A 13,703-nucleotide genomic window follows, 5' to 3' on the forward strand; every position below is an offset into this window, starting at 1 on the left:
AGGAGCAGAGTTGATAGTTTCAAGTATGGAAAGGATAGAATGTGGAAAAGGGAATAGATTTATTTTTGTTTGGTCCCAGTGGGGCAGAACTTTGTAGAGGAGCAACCAGTAAGCGTTTGAAGAAATTTGGGGGCTTTGAGCTGTTAAAGTAGAATGGGCTAACTTTAAGAAAGTGTATTTTCCATCACCTCAGGCCTATGCCCACTCATCTGGGTGTTTAAAAGGAGATTCCTTCTTAGGTTATGAACAAACAATGTATCTTCAAACTTAGGAGGAGAAAATATTCTTTAAAGTATTTTTACTTTAAAGCTAAGTCTTTCAGCACTCTAAGCAACGCTGTAACGGTTATTCATTTTTCATCTTAGTTTGTGGGCATAGCATCTCTGTAAGGCCTTATGTCCTGGGATGAAAGGCAAATGGTTGCTATTCAAATGTTCTGTTTCAGCACTAGACCTTTTTTGTGCCAAAGATGATGCTGTATCCTCCCTGCTTCCGCCTGTGCTAGAGAATGCACAAACAAATGCTTGTAGTTGATTTGGGTTGACATAAGTGGATGAACTGGCTCATTGTCAGGGATTTTGAGAATTAAGGTGTTTCACTGTTTTCTTAGGTAACAAAGAACCAGCAAAGTAGATTGCTTAGGTTTTCAAACTTCATTTACAGCCTCCTTTCCTTGCTTAGTCCCCATTCTTATTCTCTGAAAATATGTTTAGAACAGAAGGGCAAGGAAGGATAGATGGCCGGTGTTACAGCATTCTGACTGGTATCATACATAGTGAAGTAGATTTAAAGACATTTTTAGGTAGTTCCTAATAAGCATGAGTGGAAAAAATGCAGTTCAAACATGAAAACAATAGCCTTGAAAGTAATTTTAACTTAATACAAAAAGAAGGGAAATTTAGACTGCTTTTTACTATAGATGAGATTTCTAATACCTGTTATCTAAGGTACTCAAGTATGCAGTTTTTTTTTTTTTGTTTTTTTTTTACATTTTTTTTTAAACCCTTGTACTTCGGTATATTGTCTCATAGGTGGAAGATTGGTAAGGGTGGGCATTGGGGGTCAAGTGACTTGCCCAGGGTCACACAGCTGGGAAGTGGCTGAGGCCGGGTTTGAACCTAGGACCTCCTGTCTCTAGGCCTGACTCTCACTCCACTAAGCTACCCAGCTGCCTGCAAGTATGCAGTTTTAACATGTTGCTAGGTTGACTTATTTGCAAAATCTGGAAACTTATTTTCCCTATTATATCCCTCCCCAAAACTGCAGATTGAATATTTTCAAGGTTAAGGTCAATACCTCTGCTTCTCTGGCTGTTGGTTTTTGTTTTTTAACTTGTAGCTTCAAGCAGAAATGAGATGGGTAGTGACTGAGGAATACAAAAACAAGTCATTTGTATCTGCACTTTTATAAAAGTATGTTGTCAAAATATTTTACTTAAACGTTTGGTTTCAGCAGAGGCCTTAAAGGAGCAAAGGTGCCTGAGGAACACTTTAGACCTGAGAGAAAATTAATTAAAATGATGTGGCCTTACTAGTTAAGCTGATACAGGGAATTAATAGAAATCTGAGAAAATTAAACAGTAAAGAAATACCTCTGATAAGGTGTCATTTGTGAGAACAGATGAACACATTGTTGAAAACTGACATTTTTAACTCAAGGAATAACTTTCATATCTACCGGACTTAACAAGTATGAACAAGTTCTGAAGAACTGGAAGTTGAAGATCACCGAGGTACAAATAGGTACAAGAGGGCACCCTAAATCTGAATAATCCACTATTCATATTCCACTGATCACATGCTTTAGAGTGGTATGGAAGGGACCTTATGCTCTTAAAGTCAGAACCAAGAAAACATAAGGCTCTGATAGGTCCTGTCAAATTGGAAAGGCTTTGGGTCTGGCCCACTGATGTTTGTTGTTCGAGGACCAATCCAAATTATGAGACTTCAATCACCAAAGAGTGAGTTGTTTTTTTTCAGCAACAACAAATTTATGAAGACAATAAGACAGGAAGATACCAATGAATCTGTAAGATACATAATAGATAGTTGGTATCAGAATATTTTAGTAAGTTTTAAAAGAACAAAAAAAAAAAAAGGAGATTGTGTCTGTACCCTGGTCCCAATTTTATGTCTGTAACCAACTGGCTAATATGAGTTCTTACTAATGTCAAAAATCCTGTGAAAGAACACTATTCATCTCAACACTAAGAGTAACTGTAGTGATTCAAACCACTTTAGCTTTTAAACTAAAGAATTATTTGGGTTCAAGATTGTCTTTCAAGATAGCAATATTTTAGGATTTTAAGTGACAACTTCCCAGGATATTTTATATTCAAAGACATATGGGCCATAACTTGTTAATGATTCAGTAGCTTAATGGCTCTCGTGTTAAACTTAATACCAGAAATACAATCTCAATCCTTTGTCTCAGAGTAGCAACAAAAAGCAATTGGGGATGATTTTCTCTTACGTTAGATGTGCCCAAACCAGCACTAACTTATTAAAACAATTGTGGGGTTGTCATTTTCAGTCTTGCTCACTTAATTTTTATAGCCATTTTTCCCTAGCCAATTAATATTTTAATTGCTAGTGTCTAGATTCCCTTTATTGTTGATGGGTGGCAAATTATTCTTAGCATACATATCCTAGGAGACTTCAACCTATACAGACATTAAATTCAACTTTCTTTTGGAGTCTAATATAAAGTCATAGCTTTAAGGGCACATGAACTTCCACTCCATTAACCATTCTTTAATCTTCCCCAGAACTGCCACTACCCTCCCCCACAAAAAACCAACAACAAACAACACAAAAAACCTAATGAAAAATAAGGTCTCCAGCTATTTGAAAAAGCAAAACAAAACCAACTTTGCTTGGTCCTTAACCATATTCCACAATGGAGTTCCAAACTTTTTTGTAATGTGGTTAGAGTCCTAATCAAATCATGTTTTCTTGTTCTTCAGTTATTCCAGTTGGTCCAACTCTTGTAACCCCATTTGAAGTTTTTCTTGGCAAATATTGGAGTGCTTTGGCATTTCCATCCCCAGCTCACACAGACAGGATTAAGTGACTTGCCCAGGGTCACATAGTTAAGTGTCTGAGGGCAGATTTGAACTAGGGAAGATAAGTCTTCCTGACTCTAGGCCCAGCACTTCTATTCCCTGTGCTTCCTAGCTGCCCATCATGTTTATTGAAAATAAATATAAAAATTTCACTTTAGTATATACAAATATAGCCACTTGAATGAGTTAGAAAACTATGCCTCTCTGTGACCTATACCCTAGAGCTGTGCTGGTAAACCTATGGCATGTGTGCCAGAGCATGCCGAAAGGGTTGCTCCCCTCCTCCTCTCCACAGGATATTTCTCACATGTCCCACCCCTCTTCGCAGCAACCCAATGGGAGTGCTTCCTCTCTCCCCTGTCTGGGGTAAGGGGTAGCTCGCATGTGGCATGAAAGCTGCAGTTTGGGAACTCAGTCGCTAAAAGTTTGCCATCACTGCCCTAGCATGACCCTGAGCCAGTTCCTTATCCTCTTCAGACCTGTTTCTTTATCTGTAATGTGAAAATAATACTTGAACTACCCAACTCAGGCTTGTAAGAAGTGTTTTGTAAGCTTAAAAGTACTATGGAAATGTGAATTATTCAAAAAGGTGGATCACATAATCCAAAGAATGATTTAGTGAATAAACCAGTAAATGATCAGAAAATCAACTAGAAATACTACGTATGTACATCACTAAACTATTGCTAATAGTCTACTGGTTTCTTCTGGGGTAAAAGTGCATGCTTGGGTTAAAAACTAAAAATCCATGTTTCATTTCAGTGAAGAATGAGGTAGAATTAATGTTATGAGGTAGAATTTAACCAAATATTCAGTTGCCTCTTATTTCCATGCTATAAATATGAACATGGCAAAATTCACAAGGAGGGCCTTAGGCCTTGCCTTCCAGCTTTTCACTAACTTCTAATATAAATACTTCATATTTTCCAGTTATAATAAAGTTCAAATCCATATAAAATCTATTCATTAAAACCTTAAGTGCTATTTTAATTACCAAAACTGATTTTTTTCTAGGAAACTTTGCAAATCCCAAGTTTCACAAAAGATGTACTAACTTGTCCGTGCCGTGTTTCGAACTGTTATTTTGCAGGACCTGACATCTGAAAAGGATTTGGGTTTTTTTTTTAAAGTGCTAAGAGTCATAATGAGCTCAAAAAGTAAATAAGAAATATCAGTAAGCATAATCTGTAGAAGTAATTTGGACTAGGCTAAGCTGATCTGGTATCCATACTAAGTTTGGCCCTCTGGAGTAAGGGGACCACAGGCTGCCTAAGGAGGGCTGAACTTTTGCAGGACAAACAAACAAATAAATAAATAAATGGATAAATAGGCTGATAATTATATAAATACAAAAAGGAAGCAAATCATAAGTCTAATGCAATTTTTTGCCATTAAAATGACAGTTTAAAATGAGGGGCAGTTAGGTGGAGCCAGGTCTAGAGACAAGAGGTTCTGGGTTCAGATCTAGCCTCAAGAAACCTCTCAGTTGGACAAGTCACTTAACCCCAAATGCCTATCCCTTACTATTCTGCCTTAAACCAGTACTGAGTATTGATACTAATAAAGGGTTAAAAAAAATCAATTAAGGAATCTAAATGAAAAAAATTACATTTTCTGCCTCCCTTTCTTAGAAGCAATTTGTGACTAGATTAATATATATTATTTAATATATAATACTTGGATGAAATTTTCAGGCTTCAGATTATTTTTATAGTTATATCTGCTGTGTACAAACAGAAGTAAAACAAAACTGACTTTTTCAATTGTCTTACAATCCCTTTGGAAATCTCCCAAGAAAGCATTGATGCATTACTTTTTATGCCATTCATAACATTTTTATAACTAAGGAAAGCGAGATAAAGTCACAAGTTTTTATGATGCATCACAATGGCATTTAGTGTTTTAAAGATATGCTACAAAAAATTTACCTAGCAGTATCTAAACAGATATATTGTTGGTAAGATAATGGCTTAAAGTTTTCTGTCTTAAGGGTGCGATTAATATCTAGTCTGTTTGAAGAATATTTTAATCGAACATATAATTTGTAATTCTATTTTATGTACTTTTTCCATATCAAAAAAATCACAAAATGCATCTCTGTAACTATAGAATCAATTTATCATAGATTTAGACTTGGAAGGGCCCATCTAGTCCAACCATTTCATTTTCTCTTTTACAGATTACGGAATTGAGGGCCAGAGATTGATTTGCACAGGGTAAGCAGAGCTGGATTCAAGCTCAAGTTGTCTAACTCCAAGTCCAAGTCTTACTGGGGATTTTGTCTTATAGTGTATTTTTTTTAAATATGTTTAGTCTTCATTCTTGAAAGTGTGGAATTTTAGGTAGATGCAAGAGAAAACTAGACCTTTCCCCTATTCAGCTACTAATTACTAAGAACCAAGAACAATTAGGAGGAAAATACCTCTGCTCAAAACTGAGCCCATATAATACAGGCACTAAAGGAGAAGGTTTTTTTTAATAATGCAGGCTTGGTTGTCTTTCAGCTCACAGTGATTTAGAAGCAGGGCAGTTTGGTTTTTTTTAGTGTTAAAGGCAAACACTGACAGCTAGAAAAGACAACTAAAAGAACCCTGGTATATAAATCTATAGCCATTTATCATATAGGGGCTAACAATGGCTTTGTATATCTGGGAATATCACTACACAGTAACTGACACAATGACCCTGAATAGAAGGAAGTGTGAATTTTGGAAATTATCCATAAAAAGCAATTTTTTAAAAGGTATAAACTTTACCTATAATGCATTCTTGGAAACATAATTTTATATATCACAAATATTTGATTGTCACCAACTATTTGGATGTTTCTGTACTTTTATTATCTGCTTTAGAGGACAAGCCATGTGGAAAAAAGGGTCTATTTTCCAGAGTAAAATCTACCAATGAATGATTTGTGTAACAGCCTTTCTCTGTCTGTTCCCCTAGTAGTGTAACAGTGTCATCAAGCAGTATTTTGGACTTTTCCCAGGGATGTGGTGAGAATAAATGAAAGAAATCCTTTAGCACCTTAGATTAAAGGTTAAATATATTTAAATACACACTAAAACTGAACATGCCACCCACCCCTCTACCCCTAAATGCAGTTATATATGCTTTCGTTTATGCTCAGGACCCTCAACAGAGATCAAAAGTTCTGTTCTTCTAATAAACTATATACATTATGATGTGTCTTTCGGTAAGATGAGAGGGGACTGGAAGCTCTTTTAAAAATGGAATACTATACTTCTCAATACACCTTCAAGTTTTACAACCTATTATGAATAAAAATGACTAGATTTAACATGAAATAACAAATTGAATTTATTATTACTATAAGATGTAACCAATTTGAAAAAAATTAACTTTAAATAGAAATTATAGAAATAAAAAAGTTCACTGCTTCAGGTAAAGTACAACACTCCTTATGCTGTTTTCTTTTTCTACTTAATACATGCTGGTTACTGTGCAGTCATTACAGAACATTATTAAGAACAAAATTTAGAATCTACAGAGTCTAGGCAGTTCTTAAATTTAAATTTTTTCATTTGGGGCTTTTCTCCACTCCATTTCATTATATAACATCTACTTATTCCTTGAGGCATTTCTGTTAGGAAGGGGCTATTATAATTGTGTTCCAATTGAAGAAAATTTAATTTACTACATGTGGAATTCACACTCAAGGAAATAAAACATAAGAGAAGAACCTTTAATAGATACCTATTAATAGCCCATTTTGCAGAAAGTTATACCAGTATTTTCCATACCAAACTTCCAAGAATACTAAATAGTTTGACAGTCATTAACAGCCACTATCCATCCATGCTAAAACAACAACAAAACAAAAAAACCTTTCAAGTCTCAAAAACCTTCAGTTCTTAATAGCCAACAATTACCTTTACCACGGGAGTCAATGACTGAATTGTAAAGGGCCAAGGAATGTAAATTGACAGCTTTCCCTTACTGAATTTGTCCCTAAAAGAATACAATTTGTGATATGGCATTTGAAATTTCCATGTAATAATTTTGTATTTTGTGGCTTCATTTTGGCTAGTAGCATTGTTTGAGGGCCTTTACCTCAGAAAATTGTTTTTCTCTAAATATATTACATAAAGAAGTTCTCTGCATGCACAAGGGTGGTTTTTATTATGTCTTGTGGCAACATTTTTCTACAGAAAAGCATCTCCCAATTGTATAATACAAATCAGTGAGAAAATGATTTGAATGGACAGAAATTTCCCCAACATATGAGGAATGTATCTATTGGCTAAAATGAGGCATATCTGTACATATGAATGATTGGTTATGAGGGCTTATTAAGAAATGTCACATATGTTGATTACTGAAATACTAAGATACAAAATACCCTTTTCTCCTTATGAATGAAATTCTTAGAATCAGATTGGCTCAATAGGTTTTGAAACTTGCTTCATTTGGAATAATTATATCGATATTTTTGTAGTTCTGAAGTTTACTGCCTACGCTGGGATATGTGATCTCTGGTCCAAGATCTAGGCCTGAGCTACTGCCTAATTTACAATCTAACTCTTCACAAGTATCCTACAAATATAGATCTACAAAAGTAATATTTTAATACATGCAAGTACCAATGATAGTTACTTAGCAATAAGAGTTGGTGGGAGGATGTTGCATTGGCATGGCAACCTGTAAATAATTGTCATTTCTTGAATATGGCCCTTGATTGCTTGTAGGCCAATGATTTTCAGGCCCATGATAAAATTAAAAAAAAATATTTCCAGCCCTGGTTTATATATGAAATCTATCCAGTATGTGCTCTTATGTTAAATTTCATTAAATACAGTCACAATATCAATAATGTCATAACTAGGCTATTAGCTTAGAAATAGTGCTGGAGTTCTCAACTAACAAATATAACACCAATGAAACAAATTAAGAGTCCTCAAAGAACTCGGTATTCTTACACACAATTTTTCCCAACGGGAATAAGGGAAGAAAGCAGAGTAAGAGAGGGCATCTTTACTCACTGATTTGCCCCAGGTAGTATAACAGTTTGTACTACACTATATAGATTGCAGCAAAGAAGATGACAAAAGTGTCTAAATGATGCTTCTCCCATCACTCAACAAATGCATTCTGCTAAGCCAGCAGAACCTTTTTTTGCACCACAGGAAAAAGAAAAGTCCCTTTTTTTACTTCTCAGAGCTGTCAATAAAAACAAAGTATACACAGTAAGGAAACTAGCAATTTAACTTCACACAAAGGAAACAAATTACAAAGACATGGCAACATTTTTCTAGTATTTTACAATAAACAAAATCCCTCATGTTGTGAAAACTAGTATAGCAGTTTTAATAAACTTCAAAGATCATTGTGGTAAAACCTATACTAATACATATGAGAACAAGTTCATTATCTGGTCTCTGTAGTGAAATAAATGGCATTTTTAAAGGGTCAAACAAAGGGACAAGATAAATTTTCACTTGTAACAACCAATATGCCAACATCAAACTTCTAGGTTTTATTTAGTACTAGGACCAGTTTCCTTCTACCCCAACCAAAAATCCTGCCCAAAGTCTACAGAGTCACACCCAAAGAAAAACCCTGACAAGAGCTACTGTGCAACACAACCAGAGAAACAATGGCACAGGATCAGCAGGAGCAGAGGAATGCTGAAAAGGAAAGACAATGCATAGAGTCTGACTTAGAACTGCAGTATCAAACATCCAGTGCTGGACTGAGTACTCCTATGTCATTGTTGGGATGTTCATGGACCCCTAGGAAAAAGGATCTTGAACCACACACACAAGATCTATAAAGAAATACTTCACCTAAACTGAAGTAATCGAAAAGTTGAACACCAGAAGAGTTCCTTTTTTGATGTCAGTTGTGCCTAAAACTTTGGCTGATACAAAGAAACACGTCCACTAAGGCACCCTGAGGCAATCTGACAATGTGTGGGAGAGAACTTGGTTGTCAGAACCACATCATTGTGAGAGTAGAGAGAACGAATCTCCTGCAAGGGACTAGCTTCTTGGGGTAAGCAGTCAACAAGTTCATTGCACTGGGTGTCAAATCCCAACAAGCGGATCCCATAGCCATGTGGGGAAGAAATCATTCGACCATCAGGGCTGAAACAAAGTTCTTTGATGTACCCCCTGCCTACATTAGCTTCCTCAATATAATGAGTCAATCTTAGAGAACAACGAGGTGAGACAGGTCGTACTGGAGCCCCTTCTTGAAATTCATAGACACAGGTCCACTAAGAAAAAGAAAAAAGAAAAAAAATTAGTGACAAATGTTCTTAATATAAACAACTCATTCAACAAATTCAGCATCATGATGTAGTGGAAAGAGCATAGGATTTGTGTAGTCAAAGGGCCTGGCTCCAACTCTCAGGACAAGATGATCTCTAAGACTCTTTTGGCTCTAAATCCTATAAAATAAATGAAAAATTCTTAACCAATGGAATTCACAAAATCACTGTAGAAAACTGATATTCATGATGATAATTTCCCAATGTGTGCCTCAGATCCCCTATTTTGCCTTCATCTAAAGGAGTGGCTGGTGTGATTTGCCCTCTCTGCTTTGAAGTCTTTTTTTCCTAGTCTTCTGCTCTGATACTTTCTATTATGTGCACCACTTTAAAGCTGAAAACAGTGGCCACCCAAGCCTTCTGAGGGGAATAGCAAGTGATTAATTGATGGAATTGAGTGAATCACACTGATTCCATTCCCTTTTTAATTATGGGTCTTACAAGAAAACTTTATTCAATTGTGGGTATTATGAGGGGAAAAAAAAACCCTTTATTGCACTGTTTGAATCTGCGTGGTGTAAGAGGGAGATTTTAAGTATTTATAGATATATAGTTAAAATGTGGTCACCAGGAATCAACAATTCAGACTGATTCCCTAATTAAAATAGACCCAAGTCAGGATCGGGATTAAGGTAGTTTACTTACAATTAGGAAGGTAAAAGATAGGGAAACAGAGAGAGAGAGGCTAGTCCAGGCCTGGAGAGGCCTGGACGGAAAGAGAGGGTTAAAAGGCTAATTAAACTAGGCTACAAGCCACAAGACCTTAGAAATCAGAGAGGCTATAAGCCTACTTAAGGCAGAGTTTGGAACCGCCAAGGTAGGCCAAGGAAGTCAGCCTAACTTACCCACGTGACAATTCAGAGTAGAAGCAGTCTGAGGTCTCAGCCAAGCACCTTCAGCACCAAGTCCAAAGCTGGAACTCCCTCACCAGGGAGTAACCCACATATTTAAAGAGATAGTGTCTCTCATCATTTCCTGTGGGCCCACCTCTAATTCAAGTGGACCAATGGCAGCCTCTACAATGATTTGGACTGCCCAAAGGGCAGTCCCTTGTTCTTGATTCGATACTTATTGTCACGTGTGATTAATTTATCTTCCCTCCCCAAAGAGGGAGGTGGGGATGATATAATCTAGATGCCTAGGGTAAGTAGAGTTTTGACTATGAATGAGCTAGAGTTAATTCCATTTACACAGTGGCTAGCAAGCTGGACTAGCTACTTAGAGACCTTTAAGTAAGGACCTAGATTATGTTGACCAGGAACCTAGTCAGATCCAAAGATTAATGCAAGGAGTTTTCTCACAACTGTACATTTCAAGCAACTCATATCTCTTATCTGAAAAATGGCCCCATACTGGTCAATCAGCTACTGTTTCCATGTTCCTTTTACTGAATTACAAACTCATGAGAGGAGGTGCACTTATTTAGTAATCCCCATCCAAATTTGAAGTCTCTAATCTTTTTCTCCAATTAGAAACTAAATCAACTAATTTTGTATTGTTTGTTTTCTTTTAATTAATTGGTCTTAGTTGTTTTAAAATTTTAAAAAATGTCTCCTGCTGTACTGAGAGTACTGCCCTAAACTGAGGAGGTCTGGTTCTGATTTGTTAGGCAACTGGTATGCACTACTTAATAAACTAATTTGCTGGTAAACTTGAACTTTTGTTTCCTCCGTCATTTATTTCATCTTTTACCACAACACCTCCAAACGTCCATAATGTAGAACTTTAAAAAAAATTAATGGAAAAATCTAATACCTTTTACAAAAATTTCACATTATATAGTCAACTATACTGAAACATTTCTAACCATAAAGTGGAAGGAGCCATTGGATGACCTTTTACCTAACCAAAAAACTATTTTCAGTCACTAAGCAAAAATGGTGGTGAAATGGTCTAAAATGGTCTGTAAAAAGTTGGCACATCAAAAAAAGTCAAAGATTGGTATTTTAAAAACTTTCTGATTGTAGTAGCCCTTACCCAAATGGAATATATAATGAAAGGGGTTAGAATTAGGGGAGCCCAGGATAGTGAGAAAGAATAAGGAGAAACCAGTAGGATTATTGACAAATAGTTCCTTAAGGAAAAGGATTTTATTTTATGCTATGCTCTCTATATCACCTAACGATGGCTTATAGTCAGTAAGTCTGTGTTGAACTGAAGCACTGTGGCCAGCCTTGTACATAATCTCTGACATATGGGAAATTTGCCATCTGATATTAAATAAATAGACCTAAAGCAATCACTGAAAATAAGCACAGTACAGGATCTACTTTCAAATTAATCCAATTAACACAGTTTCTCAAAGCTAATGTGTTGCAAGGAACCTTCAAAAGATTCAAAGCCTTTGTTTTCTTACCTCCTGATCATCTGTGTTACTAGAACACCGAAGAAGGGTTGCCCAACCTTTAGGATGTAGCTGCAGTGATGTAATACAATTACCACGGTCCCTCTCACCAGGAACTTCTGGAGTTAAAACTTCAAGACTATTACGAGGTGACACACCTAAAGCAACAATAATTTTAGGAATGGTAAATACAAGACTATTCAATGAATACATCTGATAATCCTAGAATTCAAAAGAGATGTTTGTGGCTGTTCAATTGCTCTTATAAACCTCTACATGTTCTGTTCTCAACAGGCTCAACTAGGGGGCAGCCGGGTGGCTCAGTGGATTGAGAGCCAGGCCTAGAGACAGGAGGTCCTAGTTTCAAATCTGGCCTCAAAAACTACTTCCTAGCTGTGTGACTCTGGACAAGTCACTTAACCCCCCACTGCCTCTGTCCTTACCATTCTGCCTTGGAACTAATACATAATACTGATTTTAAGGCAAAGGTAAGAGCTTTAAAAAAAAACCAGGCTCAACTTAAAGAACATACAATAGCTAAACATGAAAAGTAAGGAGCAATAATTCTCCTCAGTTTTAGAACTAAAAATAATTCATTCCCCTGCCATGATGCAGATAAATATTTCGTTCCATTTTTTAGGTTTTCCGGTTTAGTGTTTTTTTTCATTCTCTCATCTAATTGGAATTCCATCTAAGAATCTCCACCCCCATTAGCTTTACTTTACAGTGTGCTTTTTAATATTCTTGACTTTTTCCATATAATTTCATTATCATTGTTTATTCCTTAAAGAAACTCCTTGACATTCTGACTGGCATTGCATTAAATAGATAAATTAATTTAGAAGTATTACCATTTTTACTATATTAGTCCAATCCATCTATCAACATATATTTTCACTCCAGTTGTTTTGGTCCTACTTAATTTAGACCATTATAGTGCTACGATTCTTTTCTTAATTAGAGCTTGTATATTCTCCTAAGAATTACCTATAATTTAATCCTTATCACTAATAAGCATATAATTTTTTTTTGTGATTATTCTTCCATCTTTCAAATTTTCTGATCAAATTTATTGTCTCATTTTTAGGTTCCAGTGGTTAGATTTCTGGTGATATTTTGTCTTCGTTTTCAATGTTAATCACTCATATCTTTTTCCTATCTTTCAGGCGAATTGCTAGACTTTCCAATACTACAATCAAATAAAAGTGGTGAAAGTGAGTACCCTTGTTTTGTTTACCTGTTTGGGATACAATTATTTCTCCAAAGCACTGGCTCTTTGACAGTGATGATTAAAAATTAATTTATAATTATTCCCTTTGTTGTTTTTAATCTTAATGAACTGAATTTTATCAAATGAAAATAAGGTTATTAGTGTTGCTAAAAATTGTAAAAGTTGTCCATTCAAAGATTTTCATAGCAATATTATGTGTAAATCTAAATATCTGAAATCAACTTAAGTATCCAACAACAGGAAATTTGTACAGTAGTGTAATGAAATGTTATAAAAACAATTAGCTGAACAAATAAGAAGAATGAAAATAAATCTAGAAAGCCTTTTTTGAGAACACAGCATTAAAAAAAAGCAGAAACAAGAAGAAGAAAGACCACAAACATATGGAAAAAAGTAAAGGCAAAGGAATAGACAAAGAATTCCAATGGGAATCTGGAGGAAGAAAAACAAGTATAATTATTTTATTGATGCAGTTTTTTTAAATAAAATATTTAATTTTTAAGTTGATACCAAAAAAAGCTGTTAATGATAAATACATAATTGATAACCACTATTTATGAAACTGTTTAAGTCTATAAAGTCCTATAACCTCATCTGAGCCTCACAACAAACCTATGAGGTCGGTTCAAAGTGCTGAGGAAGCTCAGAAAATGACATTTCTGTGGTCTGAGGTGGCTAGGTAAGTTTTAGATGAGAGAAAATTTAAAGCTAGATAGACCTAAATTATACAGAGATGATTTCAAATGGGAGAAATGGCACAGTAAAGGTACTG

General features: G+C 35.5%; 1 protein-coding gene across 1 annotated transcript in view; it reads right to left on the minus strand.

Moving 5' to 3' along the window:
• Positions 1-8,538: 8,538 nt before the first annotated feature.
• The window catches only part of DCAF10 (DDB1 and CUL4 associated factor 10), a gene marked incomplete at its 5' end in the record, with an annotated part of 38,714 nt that continues 33,549 nt past the window's right edge, over positions 8,539-13,703 (minus strand). The window contains 2 exons of the mRNA XM_044660900.1: positions 8,539-9,302; positions 11,713-11,858. Of these exons, the coding sequence (XP_044516835.1) occupies positions 8,934-9,302; positions 11,713-11,858 (515 nt within the window). The remainder of the gene's footprint in view (positions 9,303-11,712; positions 11,859-13,703) is intronic.

The sequence above is a fragment of the Gracilinanus agilis genome, chromosome 1 (assembly GCF_016433145.1).
Source record: "Gracilinanus agilis isolate LMUSP501 chromosome 1, AgileGrace, whole genome shotgun sequence".
NCBI lineage: Eukaryota > Metazoa > Chordata > Mammalia > Didelphimorphia > Didelphidae > Gracilinanus > Gracilinanus agilis.